A 26737-nucleotide genomic window follows, 5' to 3' on the forward strand; every position below is an offset into this window, starting at 1 on the left:
AGTCGCTTTGTTAGATCTTGATAATTCTCCTCATCGTGTAACATTATCCTAAGTGTGTTAAAAGAGGTTGCTGCAATTTGCTTATGGTTTTATTGATTGCCATCATCAAATATTTTGGACAGGCAGGATCTAATGCAATCTACTGGGCGTCTCGACATGGTCACGTCGAAACTCTGAAATTCCTCCATCTAAATAAATGTCCTTTGGATGTTAGAGACAAGGTAAGGGCAAACTTTTAAATCTGTTGGAGGCTATTTTAGATAGCCTTGTGGTGCCATCATATAGCTTCTCTACTCAGAAAGAATCCCCACTGACTTCAGTGGGACCTAAGAAAGGTAAAGGTAAAGGACCCCCGACAGTTAAGTCCAGTCGCAGACAACTCTGGGGTTGTGCCGCTCATCTCGCTTTACAGGCCAAGGGAGCAGGCGTTTGTCCGCAGACAGTTTTTTCCAGGTCATGGGACCAGCATGACAAAGCCGCTTCTGGCAAACCAAAGCAGCGCACAAAAATGCCGTTTACCTTCCCGCCGGAGCGGTACCTATTTATCCACTTGCACTTTTTGGCATGCTTTCAAACTGCTAGGTTGGCGAGAGCTGGGACCGAGCAACGGGAGCTCACCTCGTCCCGGGGATTCAAACCGCCGACCTTCTGACTGGCAAGCCCAAGAGTCTCAGTGGTTTAGACCACAGCGCCACCCACATCCCTTTCAGTGGGGCCTACTCCGAAATAAATGTGTATGTGAATGCAGCCTGACCCATCCAGTGCTCATGTTTAAGGCAGGCTACGGTGTTTCTAAAAATTAAATAACATTGATTCTGTTAAAGTACTTGTTCTATGCTAACTCCTGAAGTTTTCTGTTAGAGTAAGGTTAGTATGTGCCACAGGTCTGTTGACCTGCACTGGGATGGGTTGGGTTCTCCACCAGTCAGTGTGGATGCCTGTAGGTAATGCTACCTGTCAGGGAACTGCCATCGGAGCGGGAGGCGGAGAGGAGGCTCCAGGACGATGGTGGAGAGGGTCCTAGTAGAAGGAGGGATAGCCCATCCGCTGGGGAAGGTAATCAGCGTAACACCAGTGGGAAAGGGGAGGAGATGGAGGAATCGGAGAGGTGGCTCCAAGACTCTTCGCAGGAGACCAGCGGAGAGGGTACGAGCGCTCCGTTGCCCACACCCACCTTGCACAGGAAACTTTCGCGCAGGCAATGGGGGAGGAGACTGGGCGTCAAACAGCTTCTATGTTGGAAGCGGTTTAAGAAACGCCCACTGACGGATTCTGCCAGCGACTGAGGCAGCCACGGATCTTGAGGCTGTCCTGACAGAAAGGGTTCAACCATGCAACCTAGCCAGGAGTAAAGGCAACTTACGCACGAGCAACCCCTAGAACTATTACACTACCCCAAGCTATTTTCCAGCCAGCAGTAGCCCACAACAAGCTCCAAAGCAGAACCTTTTTGTTTATTTGTAGTATTCATATTATTGCTGCTGTTGTTGTTTTTCTTTGAAACTGGCATGGGAGAAAAAGGGCAAATCTCTCTCTATAGATTGCTCCCATCCAGCATTTATAGGAACCAATATAATCCATGATGTTGGGAGTACAGTGGTACCTCGGGTTAAGAACTTAATTCGTTCCGGAGGTCCGTCCTTAACCTGAAATTGTTCTTCACCTGAAGCACCACTTTAGCTAATGGGGCCTCCTGCCACCGCTGCACCACTGCTGCACGATTTCTGTTTTCATCCTGAAGCAAAGTTCTTAACCCGAGGTAATATTTCTGGGTTAGCGGAGTCTGTAACCTGAAGCGTATGTAACCCGAGGTACCACTGTATTCCACAGTGTGGCATGAGGAATAACGCTTGTGTGTGTTTTGTCTTCTTCTCAGTCTGGAGAAACTGCACTCCATGTGGCATCTCGGTATGGTCACGTTGATGTGGTTCAAGTCTTGTGTAGCATTGGCTCAAATCCAAATTTTCAAGATAAGGTGAGTAGTAGAGATTAAGCCTTTTTTCTGCTGCTAAGCAAAACCAGGATTCCTTCCCATTCAGTGCTTGAAATTACCATGTGGGTTTTTTACTTAGAGTAGAAATTAGTGGTCCTAACGTTCCAGTTTCTATGGGTCTACTGTGAGTAAAACCTAGTTGACAACCACCTAATGAGGCCTGTAGTCCATATTACGCACGTACTAGTAGCAAATTTCATTCATTCGTTCATTTTATTTGTATGCCACTTTCCCACAAGAACGGGACGTGGGTGGCGCTGTGGGTTAAACCACAAAGCCTAGGTCTTGCAGATCAGAAGGTAGGCTGTTCGAATCCCCGTGACGGAGTGAGCTCCCATTGCTCGGTCCTTGCTCCTGCCAACCTAGCAGTTCGAAAGCACATGAAAGTGCAAGTAGATAAATAGGTACCGCTCCGGCGGGAAGGTAAACGGCGTTTCTGTGCACTGCTCTGGTTTGCCAGAAGCGGCTTAGTCATGCTGGCCACATGACCGGGAAGCTGTACGCCGGCTCCCTCGGCCAATAAAGCGAGATGAGCGCCGCAACCCCAGAGTTGTCCACGACTGGACCTAATGCTCAGGGGTCCCTTTACCTTTACTTTCCACAAGAAAGCCTGCTCCAGGTGGCTTACAGCAAAGAAATAGGGATGTACTTCTAACAAGCTACAAAACAATTTCATAGTAACAAAGCAAAACAAAATATAACATATCAAAAAGCCACATTTCAGTACTATAAATATAGTAAGATTACGTAACAACATGCAGCTTTCCAGCGTTTCAGACAGCAGTCTGTCCCAGGCCTACCTGAAGATGCAAACCACGTGCTCTACTGCTGAACTTTGGCCCTTCACCAACTAATCACCAACACTAAATATTAAAAAAATAGGGACGCGGGTGGCGCGGGGTGCGCTCCCGTTGTTCGGTCCCAGCGCCTGCCAACCTAGCAGTTCGAAAGCACTCCCAGGTGCAAGTAGATAAATAGGGACCGCTTACTAGCGGGAAGGTAAACAGCGTTTCCGTGTGCTGCTCTGGCTCGCCAGAGCAGCTTCGTCACGCTGGCCACGTGACCCGGAAGTGTCTGCGGACAGCGCTGGCCCCCGGCCTCTTGAGTGAGATGGGCACACAACCCTAGAGTCTGTCAAGACTGGCCCGTACGGGCAGGGGTACCTTTACCTTTACCTTAAATATTAAAAATGGATTGAAAAGGCCTGTTTAAGGCTACTTCTCACTGAATGTTTCTGTGAATATATTATAATTGCCAACTTGGTAGAGAAGCATATGGGACCCAGTCAATCACAAATATAGTCATTGCTGATTTAATAAATTGCAACTCTTATTTACTCTGTTTAGTGCAGTCTTATGAGTTGTTTCCCACTGTGATTGCTCCAGAATGGGTGGGACGTCTCATGTGTTCACACAGATTGTTGGGCTATCTGGTCCTAAGTAAAAATTCCCCCCCTTTTTTATAAAGAGTCCTCCTTCCCTATACCATTCGTAGCTATGCTAAATGGGATTTACCCTGTATCCCTTGAGTAATTCACTGCATGTATTACTAGTGATATCATCCAATTTAATCATGGTAGTAGTAATAATATTCTTTTCAGTGTTTGTTGATGGGGGAATTAACTCTTGGGATTGTTTGTGATCTATAGATATGAAACTGTTGGGTTGAAATAAACGACAGACGAGTGACAAGTGTCACATGGGAGGCATCTGCCGAGCATGTCTCGGAGAGTCCCTTTTATTGAATATTACAGCATTGCCACATATGTGCTTGTTGCTGTATGCAAGGGTTGCATATAGGCATTAATCATCAATAGATTAAAGGTTGGGAAAGGGAACACAGAATTGGACAGGTATGAAAACCTCCTTATTAAACTGTTACTAGTGATTGATATAGGAAAACTAAACATTCTAGGGTGGGTGAGGAAGGAATGCTTCAGCTCAGAGCGGTTTGCCAGACTCATGTGCAGAAGCAAAACCTCCCATCATGAAACTAATAAAATTTGCAGTTCCACAAGTCTGCCGCACATCAGCTGGGGAGCTGGAGCACACTGCTGTTGGAGATCATGACAAGGACATCTGCATGGATGAAGCCTGTGCACAAATCTCCTACTTGTGTGTGCTTCCTCCTTCAGATATCGACCCCAGCACATGGGCCACTATGCCTGCTTGATGCATTGAAGGACACTAATTCACAAATACAAAGCACATCCTGTTGATAACCTTTTTTTAAAAAAATAATATTTGTTAGAGGTTTAATAGTTACAGAAAAAAGAAGAAAGAAACAATAAAAAAATTAACAGAACAAAACAATACCTTACAATACATCAAAAATAAAAAGAAAAACAAAAAACAATACAGCAAAACAAGAAGAAAAACAAAAACATTTAAAAACACATCCAATATTTCCATAACTTTACCTTTCATTTACTTGTTTCATCGACCTCCTCACACCTCCCTTTTTTGTATTCTAGTTCAATTAGCTATTTCAGCAAATCCTTTCCATCTTTCTCAATTTTTTGTTCTATAATTTATCTTAACACAATCTAACCTTAAATTTTCCACTTTGGCCCATTAACGATCAGTTTTTGCTTAATTCTTTATAACATTTCTGCTAAAACCATATAACTTCATTCCAGCGTTCTTCTAACATTCATTAATTTTGCAATATTTCTGTAAATATATTTTGATTTTTTTCCAATCTTCTTCCACCGCCTGTTGATAACCTTTTAATGGGATTGCAACATTTGCCTAGGAGTTAGATTTATTGAGTCAAAATTGGAAGTGTTGTTTAAGCTTAATGTCAGCTTTGTTAATAGCAATGTTACTAAATTGTTTTATAGGAAGAAGAAACTCCTTTGCACTGTGCTGCTTGGCATGGATACTACCTTGTTGCCAAAGCACTCTGCAAGGCAGGCTGCAATGTGAATGTTAAAAATAAAGAAGGGGAAACTCCACTCTTGACAGCCTCGGCTAGAGGTTACCATGATATTGTGGAATGTTTGGCGGAGCATGGCGCTGACCTTGATGCAAGTGACAAGGTTAGTTATGGTTGAATTGAGTCGCATTTAGCAAGAAATTGTCTATAAAGGTTTTGAATAGTAGAGAAGAGCTTTAAATAGCTTTCATAACTTGTTTGGATATTGCATGTCATTGTTAATCATTAAATGAAGGCTGCCTTAAGAAGTAGGATACAGCACTATGAAAAATTAATTAATTGCATTTACTATGCTTATTTCATATAACTGTATAGTGGTTCAGCTGTTCATTTTGGGAGACATCAGGCTCTTCCACCAGAACATCCCAAATGATAGCAAGACTTTTTAATTTTTATTAAATACTTGAAGTAGAAATAAGATGGTGAAAATATATGATGCTCAGCATACAGATAGATTACTAGAAGTTTGCAGTTTCCTCCTTGTCTGCATCCAGTCTTTGAAGATTGATTGATCCAACTCCGACTCCAGCTTGACCCTATGAAAGGATAATCCATAGTCTGGATTGATGGGCTCTCATCCATGGTCAGAGCCCTCTATCCTGTCTGCAGCAGGAGCTCAGTTTGGTTCTTTATCAACCAGAGAGACACTTAAAAGGCAAAGTGGTAAAAGAAACAAGGCATTTTTAGCTGAATAAGAAGTTCAAGCTTCAGTCCTTTTCCCACTTTCCTGGGAGTAAGCTGCATTGAATTCAATGTGAATTACTTCTAAGACATAGAGCAGCATAAAAAACAAATCAAAAAATGTAAAAGTCTTTGACAATAACCCTAGATTTGAGGCCCCTTTTTGAATAACTCAGAGATCTTTTCCCATATACCGTAAGCAAGCAAATGAAGCTTTTATTTCCAACTTTTAAGTATCTGAAATCCAGGAAACTCTAGTGTGTTTGTGAGTCCTCCGTTTACCACAAAGGCTCTTTCTCATATATGAGGTTAGAGTCTCTCCAGCAAAACTCCGCTTACTGCTTAGAAGTGTCACAATGAGTACAAACTCAGCAGTATTCATTATCATCAAGACATACTGAAGAAGAAAAATACAATTCTATCTCTCTTACTAGAAATTCGGGGTTTCTTTAAATAGCTCTTTCTTTTGCAGTTTAAGAGTTTTCATTGTGAGTCTTACTTGCAATTCTCTGCATCTGTACTGTACTTACAGCAAAAGAATCCTTGTGGAAAGTGGAGAAATTCAAGTGGTTTTGTCTGTGATAGATTCATATAGAAATTTCCTCATAACCTTTTAAGCACTGCACAATGCTAACTGAATGTGCAGCTAATTAAACAGGGCTAGTTTTTCATGAGGTAGTTTTGAAGTTTCTGTTTGGTCTTTTTCTTGACACCTGTAAGGGAGTAGCTTTCAGTACCAGGGAAATGTACATGGGCTAAGCTGTGCTATTTAAATCTACTCTTTCATTTATCTAGAACATTTCTTTTTTCATTTGGGTCCCAAACAAGCCAGGAAAGGATGTAACTTTTTTATGGGACAAACCATTTGTACCTCAGTACAAGATGGTCACGGTTGAAAACCTATGGTGATTGCCATTTTATCCTAACCGCAACTCTAAAGTTGATGACCCCAGATCATCAAATGGGCTTCATGGTCAAGCAGGGCATTAAGAACATTCCTCTACAATCCAGCCCACAGCCCACTGGACCACAGTGGGCTGGTTCAGAAGTAAAGTGATAATTTAGCATACAAGAACAATCCTAGCCTCTTGTTCCTTCATTTCCCTCCTCCTTTGGTTTTCCACAAGGAAGAATGGAAGCATCTGTTTCCTCTTTAGAATTAGCTACAGTTTAGGAAATCAGCCCTGAGTGCTCACTGGAAGGACAGATCCTGAAGCTGAGGCTCCAATACTTTGGCCACCTCATGAGAAGAGAAGACTCCCTGGAAAAGACCCTGATGTTGGGAAAGATGGAGGGCACAAGGAGAAGGGGACGACAGAGGACAAGATGGTTGGATAGTGTTCTCGAAGCTACAAACATGAGTTTGACCAAACTGCGGGAGGCAGTGGAAGACAGGAGTGCCTGGCGTGCTCTGGTCCAGGGGGTCACGAAGAGTCGGACACGACTAAATGACTAAACAACAACAACAGTTTAAGATGCCTTCTGAAACCTCTAAAGTGTGATTAATCTTAACTTTGGTTAATGGGTTATTAAGCTGGTTTATATTCATAGTTGACATTAACCATACTTTAGAGTTCACACACCAAATGGCAGTTAATCTGAAATGGAGCCAGAAGATTGCAGACGCATCACAGTAATGTGCCTCCTCACAGTCATGTGAGGACAGAAGGAGCACAGCAGTCCAGAGGGAGGTTAATCTTGTTCTAGTAATTTTAAACCACGGTTTAGTGTTGCATCCAACTGCAGACACTGACTTAACTAGGAAGTTATCGGGTTCCACAAAGCCCAAAAGGAGCTCTGTGGTGCTCAAAATGACTGAATATTATTGTATTTGCTTCTGATATAAACCTGTTAAAAAACCAGTTATTGATTTTGTTTGCAACGCAAGAAATAGCTGGTCATTCTTTTTTTGTGTGCATTTAGGACGGACACATAGCCCTTCACCTTGCAGTCCGAAGATGTCAGATGGAAGTGGTTAAAATGCTTATCATACAGGGATGCTCCATAGATTTCCAGGATAGACATGGGAACACACCTCTCCATGTGGCCTGCAAAGATGGAAACATTCCCATTGTGATGGCTCTCTGTGAAGCAAACTGTAACATCGATATAACCAATAAGGTACTTTAAAAAAAAAAACACCCGGCAACCCTACAGTGTTTGTACTAAGGGCTTTTCCAGATGACAAATTGTTCCAGCACTGAATGCACAGTAGGTTTGCACTTGAGAGGGATCAAACAGTTCTTTCCCCCCCAAAAAAGGCTACAATTAAATGAAAACTCCCATTTTCTGAGTACCGAAAACGTAATTGCTAATCTCTGAGGGAGGAAAGGGGATATTTCTCCACAGCTAGTGGTTCCATTTCAAGAGTGAATGCTTGTTGTTCAGTGTAATTAGTACCTATTAGGTAGTTCTCATGATTGTCTACCCCCCATGTCCTTTGGTGAATTTTATATTATTTTACTTGAATAGCCTCAGTATCCAGAGAATGCCTCGTCTCTTGACATACTAAGCTAATATACTTATATAGTGTTACCTCGGTTTACGAACTTAATCCATTCCGGAAGTCCGTTCTTATACTGAAACCGTTCTTAAAACCGAGGCGCGCTTTCCCTAATGAGGCCTTCCGCTGCCGGTGCCCTTCCATCGTTCGGAGACTGAGGTAAAGTTCGCAAACCAGGACACTACTTCCAGTTTTGCGGAGTTCGTAAACCGAATCATTGGTAAACAGGAGTGTTCTTAAGCTGAGGTACCACTGTATCTTCTAGACATGTTCATTAATTCAGTTGTATTTTTATTTCATCATGCCAGGTTAAGTCACTCTTCATTTTATTTGCTGAGAATCTGAATTTGACACATACAGTGGTACCTCAGGTTACATATGCTTCAGGTTACATACGCTTCAGGTTACACACTCCGCTAACCCAGAAATAGTGCTTCAGGTTAAGAACTTTGCTTCAGGATGAGAACAGAAATCGTGCTCCAGTGGCACAGCAGCAGGAGGAGGCCCCATTAGCTAAAGTGGTGCTTCAGAATAAGAACAGTTTCAGGTTAAGAATGGACCTCCGGAACAAATTAAGTACTTAACCCGAGGTACCACTGTTGTCCCAGTTTACACAAAATTATTCATACTGTTCTTGTGCAATCAGAAATTTATCAGTGCAGTTTTCGGTTCTGACATTATAGAGGCAGATAGACCCCTTCAAGGTGTTTTTCAGCAACATTGCCTACCCACCTCCTGGCAGGTTGGCCACTTGCCTTCTGGCAGTGCTCAGCTGCTTCTGAGGTAGCAGAAGCGAGCAAGAAAGTTGCTGCATTAAGCAAACTAGTAATTAACTGGGGAAAAGGTGCATTGGTGATAGGTAGCATGTGGGTGTAAGGATGCTTTTAGGTCCTAAGGTGGAAAGGCTTAGGTCCCTTAGACAGCTTCTCATGTTTTATTTTGCTTCCATGCAGCTGGTAAATAATACATCTCAGCAACTCTTGTTCCTTTGTGCATTAGAAGATTACTGTTAATTGCATTGCAAAAACACTGTATGCCTCTGTGGTGTTGGTGTTACTTCTTTCTGAAAATGGCTCAGCAGTATGTGGGAAAGTGAAATACAGTACTTAGCAGGTTTGGCTCTTGTGACTTTCCATGTAGGAGTTCATAGAACTTCAGGATTTTTCCTGGTGCTAATTTCAATGGCTTTAGAGATCCTAAAGCTGACACACTGTGTGTGTGTGTGTGTGTGTGTGTGTGTGTGTGTAGGTGTAGGTAGGGAGGCAAATCTTGGATTCTGTAATGCTACAGAAGCGAAGGATATTTTGAATCATGCAGCTTTTATATGACACAAATCGGTTCAGTTCAAGAGTCCTTGCATTCCTTTCAAGGAACATTGTAATATTGCAGGTACAGCCTAACCACCTAAACACCCTTCATGACCTTCTGTGCTACAACCCACCATGGAAAGTTGCGGGTTTTTGGCTGACCCTGTGCAGTCATTTATTTGGATTATTTTTAAATTTAAGTGTCACCAGCTGCCAAGTAAAAAGTTTATGATAATAAGCCCTCTGCCCTCTTGTGTTAGCTTAATTCTGACTGATTGAGCAATTAAATGCAGAACCATGATAGAAATTCTGTTTTCTGGGAAGCAGAGTTAATACAGCTGAAGGCTTGGCTTTATGGCTGAAAATCTTCTACTGGTCTCAGTGGCTTGGCACCAGTTTCCCCCTGGAAAAAAAAGCAAACCCCTCCATCTAAAGAGGTCAAGTAGTTTCGTTACACATGTATGATGGTTTGCACCTTAAGCTCTTTCGGGTTGTGACATCATTAGATGCCATGAATTTTATTCAACTAGCTTGTTCGACTTTGAGCACAAAACATTCTAACTGTAAATCATCTTCACAATCAAATCTTTTGACAAGGAATAATGGACTTAATGAAGCATCCATTCTGGATCCTTAAACGTGACATTAATCAGTTTATTGGATATGTCACTGTCTTGTATAGTGTCAGGTAAATAATCTGTTCAGCCTAGTGGAGATTACTCTAACTGACAAGGGTTCTGCAGAGTTTGGGGAAAATATTTTTCCCAGCTCTGCAGCTGAAGATCCTTCGACTGTAGATGCCAGGAGTCATAAATGCAAGTAGTTCTCAAACCACCAAGCTCTTATTAACTTACTTTCTTTGCTGCTTCTCCAGATTAATTAAGGAAAGGTGAAATATTACTGGGCATGTGCTCTAAAAGGTCATAATATTTGATGAAATTACAGCAGCACAGATAAGGTAATATCACTAAGCAGCTTTGCCCAGAAGGTGCACAGAAAATGTATGTAAACCAAGTAAATGTTCATTCTGTGTCTGGCAGTAAAGCCAGGATTTCACAAAAACGATGGAAGAATTAACAACATACATGGTTCTAATTATCCTACAAAAAGAACACAGACTTGTATGTAATTTGCGACAACTTCATATTTTAGAAGTAAAACTTCTAGAAGCCTTAATACAAGCTTTAAAATATACAAACACTTGTGTTTCTGCACTCCTATAGAAATCCCTAAATAATATGGTCATAGCAGAATCCATATATATATATATATATATATATATATATATATACACACACACACACATATACACACACACAGTGGTACCTCAGGTTACATATGCTTCAGGTTACATACGCTTCAGGTTACAGACTCCACTAACCCAGAAATAGTGCTTCAGGTTAAGAACTTTGCTTCAGGATGAGAACAGAAATCGTGCTCCGGCTGCACGGCGGCAGTGGGAGGCCTCATTAGCTAAAGTGGTGCTTCAGGTTAAGAACAGTTTCAGGTTAAGAACAGACCTCCGGAATGAATTAAGTACTTAACCTGAGGTACCACTGTATATATATGATGCCACTCCTGTTTTAGATGCTTTCCCCCCTCTCTCCTCCTCCCCCCTATAGTAAACAATGCAGATATCTAGGATTTTAGTACTGCAGTATTCATGACTGGGCAGTAGAGTGCCCTCAAGCAAAAGTTATCAACAAGTGTAGGAATTCCTTTAATGTGTTTAGTGTGAATCCATAGTTCCCCTCTCCAAACAGCAAGATGAATTACTATAGTACTGTGACCTCAACATTCCTTTCAGATGTTGTTTCTAAACACTGATTCATGGACGTTTTAAAGGTTTCTTTAAGGAGGAAAAAGTGAGTAGGCACCGCTGTAAAGTTGTTTGCTTCTGCTGAAGATTAAGCCTTGGGAGTGCACTTACTGAGTTACAAACCGCCTTGCTAGATTACGGTGTGCTGAATGGTTTCGTCACTAATCTGCAAGAGGCATGATTATATCAAATTGGTATATTGAGAGGCTCCTAGAGTATGACCCTGCTCAGATACAATGCTGCGCACAAGGAGCCTTGGTCTTACAAGCTCCCACTTCTCCTTTCTCTCACATTGCCAAGAGGAAGCGTTTGAAACCTTTCACTTTTGCTCAACTACAGCCACCCACTTCATTTGAACCAGGAATCGAAGTTTAATACGATCCACTTTATCCAGGAATTGTAGTTTAATACCATATGGTCCGGTTTCAAAACAAGCTAACTTCAAACCATGGTTCAGGAAATGTGACGTCTTTAAACCAGCCGCAGTTAGTGATAAACTTTGATTCCCACTTTGGGGGAAAATAGGAAACTGTTGTTCACCAAACGCCTCCTTTCAGCTGCATGGAAGGAGGACTGAGTGCAAGACCATGTCATAGAATCATAGAATCACAGAGTTGGAAGAGACCACAAGGGCCATCGAGTCCAACCCCCTGCCAAGCAGGAAACACCATCAGAGCACTCCTGACATATGGTTGTCAAGCCTCTGCTTAAAGACCTCCAAAGAAGGAGACTCCACCACACTCCTTGGCAGCAAATTCCACTGTCGACCAGCTCTTACTGTCAGGAAGTTCTTCCTAATGTTTAGGTGGAATCTTCTTTCTTGAAGTTTGGATCCATTGCTCCGTGTCCGCTTCTCTGGAGCAGCAGAAAACAACCTTTCTCCCTCCTCTATATGATATATATATATTTGAACATGGCTATCATACCACCCCTTAACCTCCTCTTCTCCAGGCTAAACATGCCCAGCTCCTTTAGCCGTTCCTCATAAGGCATTGTTTCCAGACCTTTGACCATTTTGGTTGCCCTCCTCTGGACACGTTCCAGTTTGTCAGTGTCCTTCTTGAACTGTGGTGCCCAGAACTGGACACAGTACTCCAGGTGAGGTCTGACCAGAGCAGAATACAGTGGCACTATTACTTCCCTTGATCTAGATGCTATACTCCTATTGATGCAGCCCAGAATTGCATTGGCAAATTGTCTCTGTCTGCAAGCCAATCACAACATTTTAATATTTTGACTGGATTATTGTTTCAGCAAAGTCTTATTTTATATTTTATAGTATGGTAGGACACCTTTACATCTGGCAGCGAACAATGGAATTCTCGATGTTGTCCGGTACCTTTGCCTAAGTGGAGCAAACGTGGAGGCGTTAACTTCTGTAAGTATGACCTAGTATATGGGTTTGGCAGTTATCTGAAATCTCCCCCCCCCCCACACACACACACACAAAGAGCTTCTGAGCTATAACACTTAGGTTTTTAAAAAATCTTACACACAATATACAGGCTTTTCTGACACTAAGCCTAAAATAATTTAATTTGGAACGCGGTTCCTAGCTTAGCGACAGTATTCTTGCTAAGAACTCGGCTACTTCGTTTCCAGTAACGTGTTAGCTATTCCGCTGACAATGTGTGTTGAAAACCTATAAATACAATATTTAGGCCTTTTTGAAATTAGTTCCTCTGGAAAGCTTTCATGCTAAAAATAAGAAGGATAATTCACAGTGTACTCCCATGTGTGGGAGGCAGAGTGAATGGATCAGCAAGCTTGCAGGTGAACTTTTAAAACAATTACTGCTTGTCCAACGGATCTGCGCCACTGCCTCCAATCAGCACCACCTGCTGTCTTTTCAGCTCTCACCAGGGTTGAGTAATGTTCCTAAAACTGACCTTCTTGAAGAACCAAATAGCTATCACACACATCATTGCCTGCACTTTAACTAAGTAACGTGTGGGGGTTTTCTGCAGGAGGCGCATAGAGCTTGCACCCAAAATGTGTGCCCCCTCCCCTCGGTCTACCTGCATAGTTGTCAGGGCTCTCCTGCTGCAAGCCAAAGAGTTTTATGTCGTAGGCTCACAACATTGCTGTAAAGAGAACCAGAAAGAGAGAATTTTTGCGTGCAATTTATGTGCCTGTATTTTTCATCTTTGTTGGAAGCCGCCCAGAGTGGCTGGGGAAACCCAGCCAGATGGGTGGGGTACAAATAATAGGTAAAGGTAAAGGGACCCCTGACCATTTGGTCCAGTCGTGACCAACTCTGGGGTTGTGGCGCTCATCTCACCTTATTGGCTGAGGGAGCCGGCTTACAGCTTCCGGGTCATGTGGCCAGCATGACTAAGCCGCTTCTGGTGAACCAGAGCAGCGCACGGAAACGCCGTTTACCTTCCCGCCGGAGCGGTACCTATTTATCTACTTGCACTTTTATGCGCTTTTGAACTGCTAGGTTGGCAGGAGCAGGGACCGAGCAATGGGAGCTCACCCCGTCGCAGGGATTTGAACCGCCAACCTTCTGATCGGCAGGTGCTAGGCTCTGTGGTTTAATCCACAGCGCCACATACATCCTGTGTGCAATTTATGTGCCTGTATTTTTCATCTTTGTTGGAAGCCACCCAGAGTGGCTGGGGAAACCCAGCCAGATGGGTGGGGTACAAATAATATATTATTATTACTATTATTATTACTATTATTATCATCATCATCATCATCATCATCGCCCCTGCAGCACTTGCAGTGATTTAAAGCTAATTCACATATTCAAAGGAATCTCCATGAACTGTAGTGCAGAATAGGGAAATAAAGTGGCCTCATCTTGAAGATTTTAACTTTTTACTTGGAATTTAATAATCCAGAATAACTCCACCTATGTCCACACTTGCATGCACGCTAACTAATAACAATTAGAATTACTACTTGGTCAGCATCATAAGGTTGTATTGAAAAACTGGGGGGGTGGGGTTCACCACACTTGTGTTTTATTTAATGGATGGGTATAAAGTGCATTCATTTAAGTAGCTTAAGGGATATGTGATTATGGAAGCATAGTTTTGGATAGATGAGGTAGCACAGTGTCTTCAAATGCTTAGCAGAAAAGAACCACTTTGAGTTCCAGTATTTTGTTGATCTTGGTGGTCTTAATTGAAGACATGCTAACACACTATCAGAAGGACTGCATTAGTTCTCCTTGCTTAAATCGAACATGCAGTTCTGTTTCAGAAAAGATGGTAAATACAGAATGGGTAGGTCCTCAAGGTATAACAGTTGCGCGAATGCAGCCTTAAGAGGCTACTGCAGTAGGCAATTTTTCTTATACTTCATTTCACACCAAACTGCTGACTCATGGAATGTGGGTAATTAAAATGCTGAAGACAGATTTGCTCCGCTCCTGAGTTTGCCTAAGCTGTTTAAAGCTGCGCTGTCATCTTCCCTGCACTAACACCTCCCAGAGACGATAGAGAAAGTAACCAAATAATTCATTTCCCCCTCTCTATTTCTCATAGCTATATAAACACAATTCATGATTTCTTGCATCCTATTTAAATGAGCACCAACAGATCATCCTCGCTGCATTTTAAAGATTCATATTGTTCATACGCAATATTAGGAACACGTGGCTTGGAAAAAGCATTTTGTGTGTTCCTTTGTAAAGATGGGAGCAATCATGCTGAAAGTGTTTCTGTAATATCAGGATGCTTCTATAAAAGAAGCATTAAGAGAAAAAAGAACAGAAAGAGAACAAAATAGAGATTCCAGCTAGGAGGTCCTTGCTATTTCTTTCCTTAATCCATTTGCTTCTGACATAATTTATTTTCTTACCACCCTGAGGATATTGGAACATTTTTGTTTCTATTTTTCTCTTGTGGGCTAGAAGTCATTGGAGCTAATCACTTGTCTTCTAACAGGATGGGAAAACAGCAGAAGATTTGGCTAGAGCAGAGCAACACGAACACGTAGCCAGTCTGCTTACAAGATTAAAAAAGGTGAGGAGATGAGTGAGAAATCGAGCTTTATTTCGCTTTTTCACTTGAACTTAAAATATTATGAAAAATAATAGATCAAAAAAATAAATTTTAGTAAGGGTTTGTAATGCATTGACAGATATCACTTTAATTTTAACAATATCCCCTAAGGGTGGAGCATTCCCTTTTCCCTAGAGGAAAGCAGGGTCGTATCCAGCAAAGTTGTCCCATTAGCACAAAGGCTTCCCCTTGTGCCACAGGGCTTTGTCTCCCCTATCCCTCCCATCATTCGTTATATTTTTGCTACTTGAATCAGAATACTAATTCCTGCACAACTGCTTTACTCTGGAAAATATGGGATGTTTAAAGAAGTAGAAGCATTTTGATGTTTGGCGTTTCTCTTCACAATTATGTGTTTGCTTCATTCTTTGCTTTCACCTTATAGGATACACACAGAGCACTTTTCATCCAGCATCTTAGACCTACTCATAATCTGCAGCCGAGAATAAAACTTAAGCTTTTTGGACACTCGGCATCTGGGAAAACTACTCTTGTGGAGTCTCTGAAGTGTGGGCTCCTGAGAAGCTTTTTCAGAAGGCGCAGACCAAGGCTTTCCTCTACAAACTCTGTCCGGTTTCCCCCTTCACCTTTATCTAATAAGCCATCAGGTACCATTTTAAGGCTTTTTGTGTTGTTGCTCTTAATAGTCATTGTTTTTTACCTCAGTGCATTGGGTGAACATAGTAGTTTACAGCAACTGTCTTAATTTGTGGTGTTCGTGCTGGGCCTAATCTAGTTACAGTAATGCAATGACCACTTTTCATGCAAAGTTGGAGAAGGCAGAAGAGTAGCCTTCCTGCAGGAAGGTGGGGCTTGCTAGATACCGTATTTTTGCATGTATTAAACAAGGTTTTTGCATGTATTAGATGAGGTGGGGAACGATCTAGGGAGTGTTTCCTGCCCGCAGCTGCGTAGGGAGAGAAGCTCAGCAATTTTGGGCCATCTCCCCTCATTTCCTTAAAATTGAGTCCCCAAAAATTATACAGTCATACCGCATGTTGCGTCCACTTCAGGTTGCGTTTTTTCGGGTTGCGGACTGCCAGAATGGGTTACTTCCGAGTTTTGGCAGTCGCACATGCGCAGAAGTGCTAAATTGCGCTTTGTGCATGCACAGGTGCACTGAATCGCTACCCTTGCGTGCGCAGATGCGGGTTGCGAATGTGCATCTCGCACGGATCACGTTCGCAACCCAAGCGTCCACTCTACATAGGGGCGTCTTATAGATGGAAAAATACGGTACATGCCAGCTTTAAAGATGGCAGGTGTTAAACTCTTGGAAAGAAATGTTTTGGTTTTTTTAGAAGGAAAGACCCACAAAATGGCATAACTTTGCTTGGGGAGTGGTGATGGTCTGCACCATTCATTTTTGGCTCTTGACATTTTATATTTCAGTAGTACACTAGCATAGAACTTGGTTTCTAACAAGAGTGGATGCGCCACTGTTCAGATGGATGAGAATGCTTTACAGTGTAGCATTAAAGGTGCAGTTAAGATAAAACTGTTTTTCATATTAAAATATGTATTTATATTTATTTCAGCTTTCACCAACTGGGTGCCCCCCAGGGCTGTTCTGGCTGGGGCTGATTGGAGCCGTAGTCTAAAAACAGGGCACCAAGTTGATCAAAGCTGACTTGCACCTTCAGAAATGTCAGGGGTGCCTTAATTATTTCAACCACTAGAGGGGGCTAGTTCAATACCAAAAGTAATAATTATACATATTTACAGTGGAACCTCTGGTTACATACTTAATTCATTCCGGAGGTCCGTTCTTAACCTGAAACTGTTCTTAACCTGAAGCACCACTTTAGCTAATGGGGCCTGCCATGCTGCCACCGCACGAGTTCTGTTCTCATCCTGAAGCAAAGTTCTTAACCCTAGGTAATATTTCTGGGTTAGCGGAGTCTGTAACCTGAGGTGTATGTAACCTGAAGCGTATGTAACCCGAGGTACCACTGTACTAAATTTGCATGGTTTCTGTTAGTTACGGATAATGAAATGGCTCTGCTCCTTCATGCTTCTACTTGGAAAAGATACAGGTTTGCTAATTATTATTCAAATCGTTACTTTATAGGTAGCCTCCTTAATATTTAGATAATAACATACTTGTTCAAATCATTGATCCCTGCAGTAATAATTGGAGAAATATTGCCCTCACATGTAAAGTACCAGTGCCTCTACCCCTCAAAAAAAAAAGGTCTCCAACCATAGCCTGGATAGCTCAGTTGGTTAGACCATGGTGCTGATAATGCCAAGGTTGCAGGTTCAATCCCTGTATGGACCAGCTGCATATTCCTGCATTGCAGGGGGTTGGACTAGATGATCCTCAGGGTCCCTTCCAACTCTACAGTGCTATGCTATGATTCTGCTATGCTATATGTAATCTACCCAGCTGTGAACTGGGAATGACCTCCTTTGTCACCACGGGGCTGTTCTGAACTGCTGATTCACCTCTAGAGAAGATAGGAGGGCTTTGGTTGTGATTGATTGTTGTGTACTTGTATATCCGAAAAGAGAATATTCCTTTTTTAAAAAAAATGATATTTATTAAAAGTTTTATAATTACAGAAAAAAAGGGGGGGGGAACAGTATGTATATAAAAAAAGAAAATAAAAAAAATAAGAGATAATACATCAAAAATATAAGCAAAAAAGAAGACAATACATCCACACAAGAAAGAAAACAAAAACATTTAAAAACACATCCATTTTTCATATCTTTATCTTTCAATGACTTATTTCCTCGACCTCCTCCCACCTCCCTTTTTTGTATTCCAGTTAATAATTAAATCAGCAAATCCTTTCCATCTTTCACTGCTTACTATCGTTTAATTATCTTAATCTATTTTAACCTTATCTTACCATCAAAATCTTAAAATTTATCTATGCTTAAATCTAAAAAACCTTAAATCTTAAATCCTAAAATCTTAAATCCTTATCATATTTCTACTAGAGTCATATAATTTCATTCCACCATCTCCCAACATTCCTTAATTATGCTATATTACTCTATATCTGAAAAGAGAATATTCCAGGCAGCTGCTGATAGCACCAGCGCCTTATTTTTGCCACCAACCCTTGAACCTGCTCTGTGGAGACTTACCACAATGGTCTGTCCACATGGTTTTGTAATAATGCTGTTTTTAAAAATTCGAGGTTTTTAATCTTTTGTCCTTTTCTTCCTATAATCCAGTTTCAGTAAGTATTACAAATCTGTATCCTGGCTGTGAGAATGTTAGTGTGAGAAGCCGGAGCATGATGTTTGAGCCAGGCCTTACCAAAGGGATGTTGGAAGTCTTTGTTTCGCCCTCTCACCATTCCCACTGCTCAGCAGATGACCAGTCAACCAAGGCCATTGACGTTCAGAATGCCTATTTGAATGGTAAGACATGAACTTGAATCCTCTTCTTTTAATGTAACTAATCTGGTCCTCTGCGCAAAAACGCTTCAGTCTGAAATCCACTTAAATGATTTATTGGTTTATTTTGTTAGTTGCCGAACACAGAGCAAGCTCTAGGTGGCTTACATTGGGTTGAAAAAATCCAAAATTGTTTGAAACACCCATGAAAAATTAACAAAAAACAAAATACATAGAACAGTGCCAGCTGCCACAGAAAACCAACAAACATTTATCACTAACCCAGAGCACAGCTGGTTCATGTTCCATCAAGTGTCCTGGGAATGAGAAAGTGTTAACTTGGCAGTGAAAACAGGTGAGAGAACATTCTACAGGCATAAGTCTCCCCTATAGTTTCCACCCTTGAAACCTCTCTAAGAGGGGGCACACTTTTAAGTATATCAATGCTTTATCCCTAATTTCAGGGACACAGGTGGCGCTGTGGGCTAAACCACAGAGCCTAGGGATTGCCGATCAGAAGGTTGGAGGTTCGAATCCCCGCGATGGGGTGAGCTCCTGTTGCTCCGTCCTGCTCCTGCCAACCTAGCAGTTCGAAAGCACGTCAAAGTGCAAGTAGATAAATAGGTACCGCTCCAGCAGGAAAGTAAATGGCGTTTCCGTGCGCTGCTCTGGTTCGCCAGAAGTGACTTATTCATGCTGGCCACATGACCCAGAAGCTGTCTGTGGACAAACGCTGGCTCCCTTGACCAATAAAGCGAGATGAGCGCCAGAACCCCAGAGTCGGCCACCACTGGACCTAATGGTCAGGGGTCCCTTTACCTTTATCCCTAATTTCAGACTCTCTACCAGCACAATAATAGCTTGCGATAAGGTGTAACATTTGCTATGTCAACACAATATCTCAAAAAACATTACTATTTTAAAGTTTCTTCAGTGTCAGCGTAGTATCTCAATCCAGCACTAATCCTGTGAGAGCCAAGAGATACTGGCCAAAGCCAGTGGCGGTATTACATTTTCAGCAGAAGCTCCATTTATTGATGGAATCCCAGAAGTGTGATTTAACTTGCTGTGTGCTCTGTACAAGCATCTCTATGAGGAATACAAGCTGCAGAGAGCCATTCTCTGAGGAGATGTAGGCCCCTTTGCAGCCTGCAAAGAAACCCTTATACGAGGGACGGTCTTCTCCAGGGTATTCAACGCAGGGTTGAACAGACATGATGGGAGCATTGTATCTGAATTCACTCTGCCACTGATGAACAAACACTGTGAATTGCTTACTCAGGGCTTACTCACTGCTGTTTAAGAAGCTCTCATTCAGCCAACCTGTACCCAAAGAAAGGCTGAGTCCTTCCAACCTGCAGGTGTACTAATGGGTAGATATTTCAGATGTTTACTCGTTATTCTTCAAAGCTTCAAAAAACAGCAGCCAAATATTCCACGAGCAGGAGGAATAGATTGCATCTCCACCGTCGTAGGACACAGTATTTGTCAAAAGTGCCAGGGGTTTGTCATAGAAATTATGAGCTTAGGAAAATGTCACAATTTTTGAAGGAATTCCTAAAGATAGTATGTATTGGGGCTTAAATTCCAGCCTGGAATGAGCATACTTTCACTACCAGCTGTAGCCTGACATCCTGTTTATATATACAGATTGAGATTATTACACTAGCCAAAGTATTTGCTCAAATCCTCCAGATTAATAAAGATAACATTTCTGAACTACTAATATCTGAAATTACAATTCCTTTTAAAATGCTGAGGGATTTTTCTAGTGCTCCCGCCTTCCTGAGATGCATTTATTTATAAATCCTATTAATTAAAGTTTGTAAAAATGCCTATTACTCTCTGGAGGAAAGGGAATAAACCTATTCTTCTCTCAGCTTCAGAAAATTAAAAAAAAAATTAAAATTGCATGATAAAGTATTGCATAAACTGGCAGTTAGTAATGAACTATGACCATTCTAGTCTCTCTCTCTCTCTCTCTCTCTCTGAGTTTACACTTACACATTATTATTCTACTGTCTTGTGAAACAAAATGGTCTGTTCTGATTTTTTTAAAAAGAAAACCTCCTGTTTTGACATTTTATATAGCACAGTAATATGCCCGTGTAATAGGATGCTTCAGATTCTGTCAAACAAGACAAAAATAGTAAAATTACTCATTTAATATTTTAGCAATTAACTCTCTTGCAGTGGTCTTATCATGTACTTCTGCACAAACTACAGCTTTAGCCGTAGGTGTATTGCGTCATGTTTTCTATAGTTTTTACAGAAAAGTTGTGGGGAAAAGTTTGTCTTCTAGTGTAAGACCCACTGTGGTAAAAAAAAAAAGAAGACTTGAATTTCTTCAGTGGATAAACTTGTCTAATTTTGACTGCAGTCTTGCACCCAGTATGCATGGCTTGGTTCTTTGAAATCAGTAAATGTAGCTGTGATCAGGATAGCAGCCTCTGTCTCTGAATATAATAGCTAATAATAATAACAATAATGATTGTTAGGTATACTTCAACAACAACAATAATAAAAATGTTTGTAAAGCTTGTTCTACTTAATGTCTTGATAATCTCTATTTGCTTGTTGCAGGAGTTGGTGATTTCAGTGTGTGGGAATTCTCTGGGAATCCTGTGTATTTCTGCTGCTATGACTATTTTGCTGCAAATGATCCCACCTCAGTTCACGTTGTACTTTTTAGTCTTGAGGAGCCCTATGAAATACAGTTGAACCAAGTGACCTTTTGGCTTAGTTTCCTAAAATCTCTTGTTCCAGTCGAAGAATCCATAGGTATGCCACAAGTACTTTATCTCTGCCAGCCCTTCAACATGGGAGAAAGCAGTATTTCTTCATGGTTTTGTAGAGCTATGTTGAATCATCCCATCCTTCTTTTTACTCTACTGCCTTGATTCATACAAATTAACCTTTTTAGAATTCTTTGCTGTTCAATATACTTCTTAAATTAGATCACTGGTCAAATATTTTAACTGGGCATGTTGCTTTAAAGTTGGGTATGCCAACAAACTTAATTGCTCCATATTTTGGAGAAGTATTAAATATATATGTTTAGCTAACATCATAAATATAGCTTCATTATGGTAAATTACTCTTCACCTACTGTGGAAGTTTTTTGGAAGAACAAAGTAATGATGTCTGTCTTCACTTCATCAACAGCAAAGTTGCTGAAATGTGTGCAACAAAGCCATTAAACGATCATGGGACTAACGGTTTAACGAAGACCATCGTGCTTGTTATAAATATAGGAATATAAGATGAACCAGTTAATTGGTCCATCTAGGTCAGCATTGTCTACATCGAGGTAGAGAACCAGATGTTGCTGAAAAGCCCCAGCAAGCATGGCCAATGGTCAGAGCTGATGGGAGTTGTCATCTAACAAAAACCCCTGGTCTTCATTGGCTACCAATGGCTCTCTGGAGTTTGAGACAGCGCTCTCTCCCAGTCCTACTTGAATTGAACATAGGACCTTCTGCATGCAAAGCACATGATCTGCTGCACATTGGAATGCATACAGATCATATTTGCGCTGGAACCAATATAGGGATTTGGGGTGTTCTAGATTTGCACAGAATTTACAAAGAGCACAAAACAGAAACCAAGGATTGTATTGGACATGCTTATGTTCCATGGAAGTCTGAAGTATGCTTATCTGTATTCTGCATTTGAAGAATGTATGTGTTTAGCCCTTGCTCATACGGATTTTTGTGGTATTGCCTCTAGAGTATGTGCCACAATACAGGTAATAGCAATAAAGTTAAATTCAGTATTTTCCGAAATTTGGCAAAATACTTTCATCTTATCAAGATGATGTATAAGCAAGCAGGCTGTACAAATTTGTGTTCAGTGCTGTTACCTCATTCATATCCCATTTGTATCTCTTTCTCTCTCATTCTTTTTCATGGTATCTCCCAGGCTTTCCTACTTAACTCTCACTTATGTGAGAATTCTTTGTTTGTGTAAGTACTGTAAAGTTGCATTCATACCACTGTATGAATGTTTTTTAGATTGTTTGTTTCCCTGCCTATAATAATCTCACCCATAGTATTGTAGACTAGTGCGGTCAATGGATGATCTTTTTAAAAAGTAGCTGTAGCTGAAAAAAAGCATTGCCCCTTCTCCAAATATATATTTTGTTAGAAACAAAATAGAGGGTTTACAAAGATTTATTGTGATTTGTAATATGTCTCTGTTTTATGACATGGACCATCAATTTTGCTTTGGAATGATGAACGACTGTTTTTTGTGCTTTGGATGTAATCACACTAGCCACAGTCAGCCTCTTAAGTTTGGGGAAACATTTAATCAACCCCTGACTTGAGCGCCAGGTTCAGATATCACGCTAAGCCAAAGTTTATAGACCAGTAACAAACCATGGCTTACAGGTATGGTTTGTCATGGTTAACAAACCGTGGTTAAGCTGCTGGTCCAAGTTCAAATGGTCAACTAATTATAACAATTTAACATACCATAAAATGTTACATTTGAACCATGCCATTAGAAGAGAAAGCGTTTCCCCTCAAAGTCTTCCTTGTGTTGTTTTTTTTCTCCTGAAGCATTTGGAGGAAAGCTAAAAAACCCACTACATGTTGCACTGGTGGCTACTCATGCCGACATTGTCAATCTTCCACGTTCTGCTGGAGGAGAATTCCAGTATGACAAAGATACATCTCTTCTGAAAGAAATCAGGAACAGGTAAGACCGGGGGGGATTGTATTTTTAAAAAAGGAACGATTGCTTTTCTAAGAAATTAATATATTATAAAACTTGTGTGCATGTTAAGACCTTGAGCTAAACTTTTTTTAAAAAAAGAAAAGGCTGTACTTTCATACAAATAAAGAAAATCTACACCTTTCATTGAACTGGTTCAGATGCAGAAAGGAAACAATGGATTTCCCTTTTTATCTTTAACTAAAGAGAACCATAAAACAAATATAAAACAGATCAAAAACATCAGAAACAAAAGCAGTTATTGTAGCAAAAGTAAAAAATACAAAAATCAGTAGATATAAAATCAGTAAAAATCCTGGGCAATCTTTTTTTTTATGTCTAAAACAATGGATTTCCATTATGAAAACGTGCCACAGCAAACTTGAGCTCAGGCATTCCCTACTTCCACATACAAGCATCTGCTTGCTTTCCATTTTGAACAGACGTCCATTTTCTATTTTGTTTGAACTCTTGAGTCAAGCAAAGCAGCATTAAACCATGGTTTTCAGATTCTGTTTCAAGTGAGCACAGTTAGAGTAACCCACAGCTTTCTAAGTCCGGGCATAATGGGAAACGGTAGTTAATTCAAAATAGAAAGTGGGAAGGTTTCAATTTCCTTCGCTCATGCTCAACGTAGTTTCAACTAAACCAGGGCACTGTGTACCACAAAAATATGCACACTTACTGTGGGATAAGCACCACTAAATTTGGAAGGATCTGCGTATATAGAAATAGGATCAAGTTACAAGGGATTTTTTTTTTTTACTAGATATGTGATACTAGTAGAACTTGCTTCCTCAAACTGCTTCAATTAATACATGGAATAAGAATGAAAAAGATGGATGCGGTACTGTAAAATGACAAACAGGTTCTTTATTCTTTTCCTTTCAGGTTTGGAAATGACCTTCACATTTTAGACAGGTTATTTATTTTGGATGCTGGGGCATCTGGTTCTAAAGATATGAAGATTCTCCGCAACCACCTCCAAGAATTACGTAGTCAAATTATTTCTGTAAGTCGCGTCTTCTTAGTACATCCATTGGCCCAGGCCTCATGAGAGTATTTCCATTTTGAGTGCACCTTGAATTATGAAGTTGCCTTGTGGTTATAAGTATGGGAAGGAAGGAAGAGAGTTAGAAATATGAATCAAGTACAAACAAGGTCTGTATGGGATAAATTAGATTCATTGGCCTGAATGCCCTCTGGTGGTGAGCAAGAAGTATTAAATAGATCATGAGCCCATAAATTCTTTCAGCTCTTTCTTACGCCTTGTAGAAAAAAGGGGGCAAGTAAATTTAGATAGAAAATATACTTGTCTCATTCTGCAGAAACGGCCTAATAAATATTTCATTGAAGTATAGCAAGTTTTTAAACATGTATCTGCAGTGTTGAACTAGTTCTTCTGAAAAGCTTTGGGCCTCTTGAATTCCATGTGACCAAACCATTCTGAACCTTTCAGTGAGAGTCATCTTTGTTTTCTTCATTTATACTTTGCCGTTCCTCCAGGGAACTCATGGTGGAATAAATGAGCTTATTCCACTTTATTCTCATATCACATGAGTTGCCCACCTACTGAGCTTTATGGCTGAGTGGTTGTTTGAACACTGGTCCTAGTCCAATATTTTATACGGTATACCATAGTGGTGCTCTCACTGCTTCGGTTTAATTTTGCACATCATTTACTCAGCCACTTTCACTTCCAACAAATTTGAAAAAGGGATTAATTTGTCTGGCATCCAATTGGGGGGGGGGGGTGTTGGGGAAAAAACCACATAGTATACATACAGAAGCATACTTTTCTGTGTAGATCAATTATCTCTCCTCTGCTGCATAATTCTTACACTCTCCTACTGCTGGGTTTGCCACCAGATTTTTTTGGTGTATAAAATGTTTCTCACTCCCAGAATAAGTATTTAACAATGCTGTCAAACAGGCATCAGCTATACAGCTTGTTTCGGTATGAGTTTTCGCCAGAGGCAGGATTCTGAAGAATGCAACCCCTTTTAAGCAGTGTGTGTTGATTCCTGCTTTCACATGTTTCATAGATTGTAATGTTGTCGTGAAAAGCTGGTCCTTCTTTGCCAGAACCACTCAGCTAAACTAGTGATCATTTTACTGCTCTTTTTCTGCAGCATATGCATGCACTTGACGTTCATACTGTTAACTTGTGATGGTGACAAGAAACGGAGTTTGTTTTGTTTGAGAAAGTTCGTGGTACTGCACAGTTTTTCGATTAAAAAGACTTCAAGAGCCTGTCTGCTTATGCCAGTACAGATTTAATGCAAGCTGTACTAACACGTTGTGCTGTCTTTATGAAACGTTTGAAATATAAAAGAAAAGGCTCGTCAAAAACTGAGGATAATGTACTGTGACATACTTTCACATTACAAATATAAAAGGGATGAGTGTTACAGTTATGCTGTCGCAGTTTGCTTTGGGGTTTGTTGGGTTTTTTAAAAAAAAAATACAGTTTACATGATGCCTGGAGCAGGAGTGACTGTGACTAAGTACTTAGCATAATCTGTGATTTGATAGCTTCTTTCATTCTTGTATTCCTTTACAGAATGCATCGCCTTGAAATGGGAATGACAGAATAGCACAGCCTTCACATTCAGCAGAATGAGCATGCAAGCCAATACTGCTAGGGCTGCATCAGTTGTGGAAATAACTTCCACTTCTAGCATCATTACCAATAGAGGAGTATACATGGCCAAAGAGAATCAATGCTCTATTCTTCAGCATCCAGTGAGGTGTGGCAGAGCCATGGAGCCAGCAGCCCTCACAGTACTTCAGCTTACCTGGCCAGGTAGAGACTGTGCAGATACACCAGTGGCGGCAGCAAATTGGCTCTGCTGTTGTGTCTGTGTAGCATCACACCTGCCCTGCCACAGACCCATCTGGCTAAGCTGTAGTAACACCAGTCTCAGAAGTGCGGCTCTGTGACTCTGTTCCACCGCACCTGCTAGGATATGACTGATTGATGGCATATATTTCTTTAAGTGTAAAGATAACAGTTTACCTTCTCGAATTAGAGCTAATGTCCAATCTGGTGTTTTCCATAGACATGTCCACCCATGACACACTTGTGCGAAAAAATTGTCTCCACGCTACCTTCATGGAGAAAAGTGAATGGACCCAACCAGCTCATGTCACTGCAGCAATTTGTGTATGATGTGCAAGATCAGCTTAACCCCTTAGCAAGCGAAGATGAGCTGAGGCACATTGCCCAGCAGCTACACAGTATAGGAGAAGTAAGTAAACTGCATTAATCCAATTTTAATTCTATAGGTAACTCTGCATTCTTTGCAGCTTGGCCATCAAAAGAGGTGAATGAATTTTGGCTCAGCTTGATACCCAGCCATAACTTGCGGTCTGCACTGTCCATTAAGTGCTGTATGCCAGAGAACTCAG

At 41.0% G+C, this 26737-nt stretch overlaps 1 protein-coding gene across 3 annotated transcripts in view; it reads left to right on the forward strand.

Annotated features, from left to right (window-relative positions):
• The window catches only part of DAPK1 (death associated protein kinase 1), a 551448-nt gene that overhangs the window by 522140 nt on the left and 2571 nt on the right, over positions 1-26737 (forward strand). For all 3 annotated transcript variants that reach the window (XM_083403321.1, XM_083403320.1, XM_083403319.1), the window contains exons 14-25: positions 123-221; positions 1877-1975; positions 4836-5033; positions 7535-7732; positions 12520-12618; positions 15140-15217; positions 15642-15864; positions 18446-18634; positions 21194-21391; positions 23173-23311; positions 24218-24338; positions 26389-26577. In XM_083403321.1, the coding sequence (XP_083259447.1) occupies positions 123-221; positions 1877-1975; positions 4836-5033; positions 7535-7732; positions 12520-12618; positions 15140-15217; positions 15642-15864; positions 18446-18634; positions 21194-21391; positions 23173-23311; positions 24218-24338; positions 26389-26577 (1830 nt within the window). The remainder of the gene's footprint in view (positions 1-122; positions 222-1876; positions 1976-4835; positions 5034-7534; positions 7733-12519; positions 12619-15139; positions 15218-15641; positions 15865-18445; positions 18635-21193; positions 21392-23172; positions 23312-24217; positions 24339-26388; positions 26578-26737) is intronic.

Source organism: Podarcis tiliguerta, assembly GCF_965153285.1.
Source record: "Podarcis tiliguerta genome assembly, chromosome: 11".
NCBI lineage: Eukaryota > Metazoa > Chordata > Lepidosauria > Squamata > Lacertidae > Podarcis > Podarcis tiliguerta.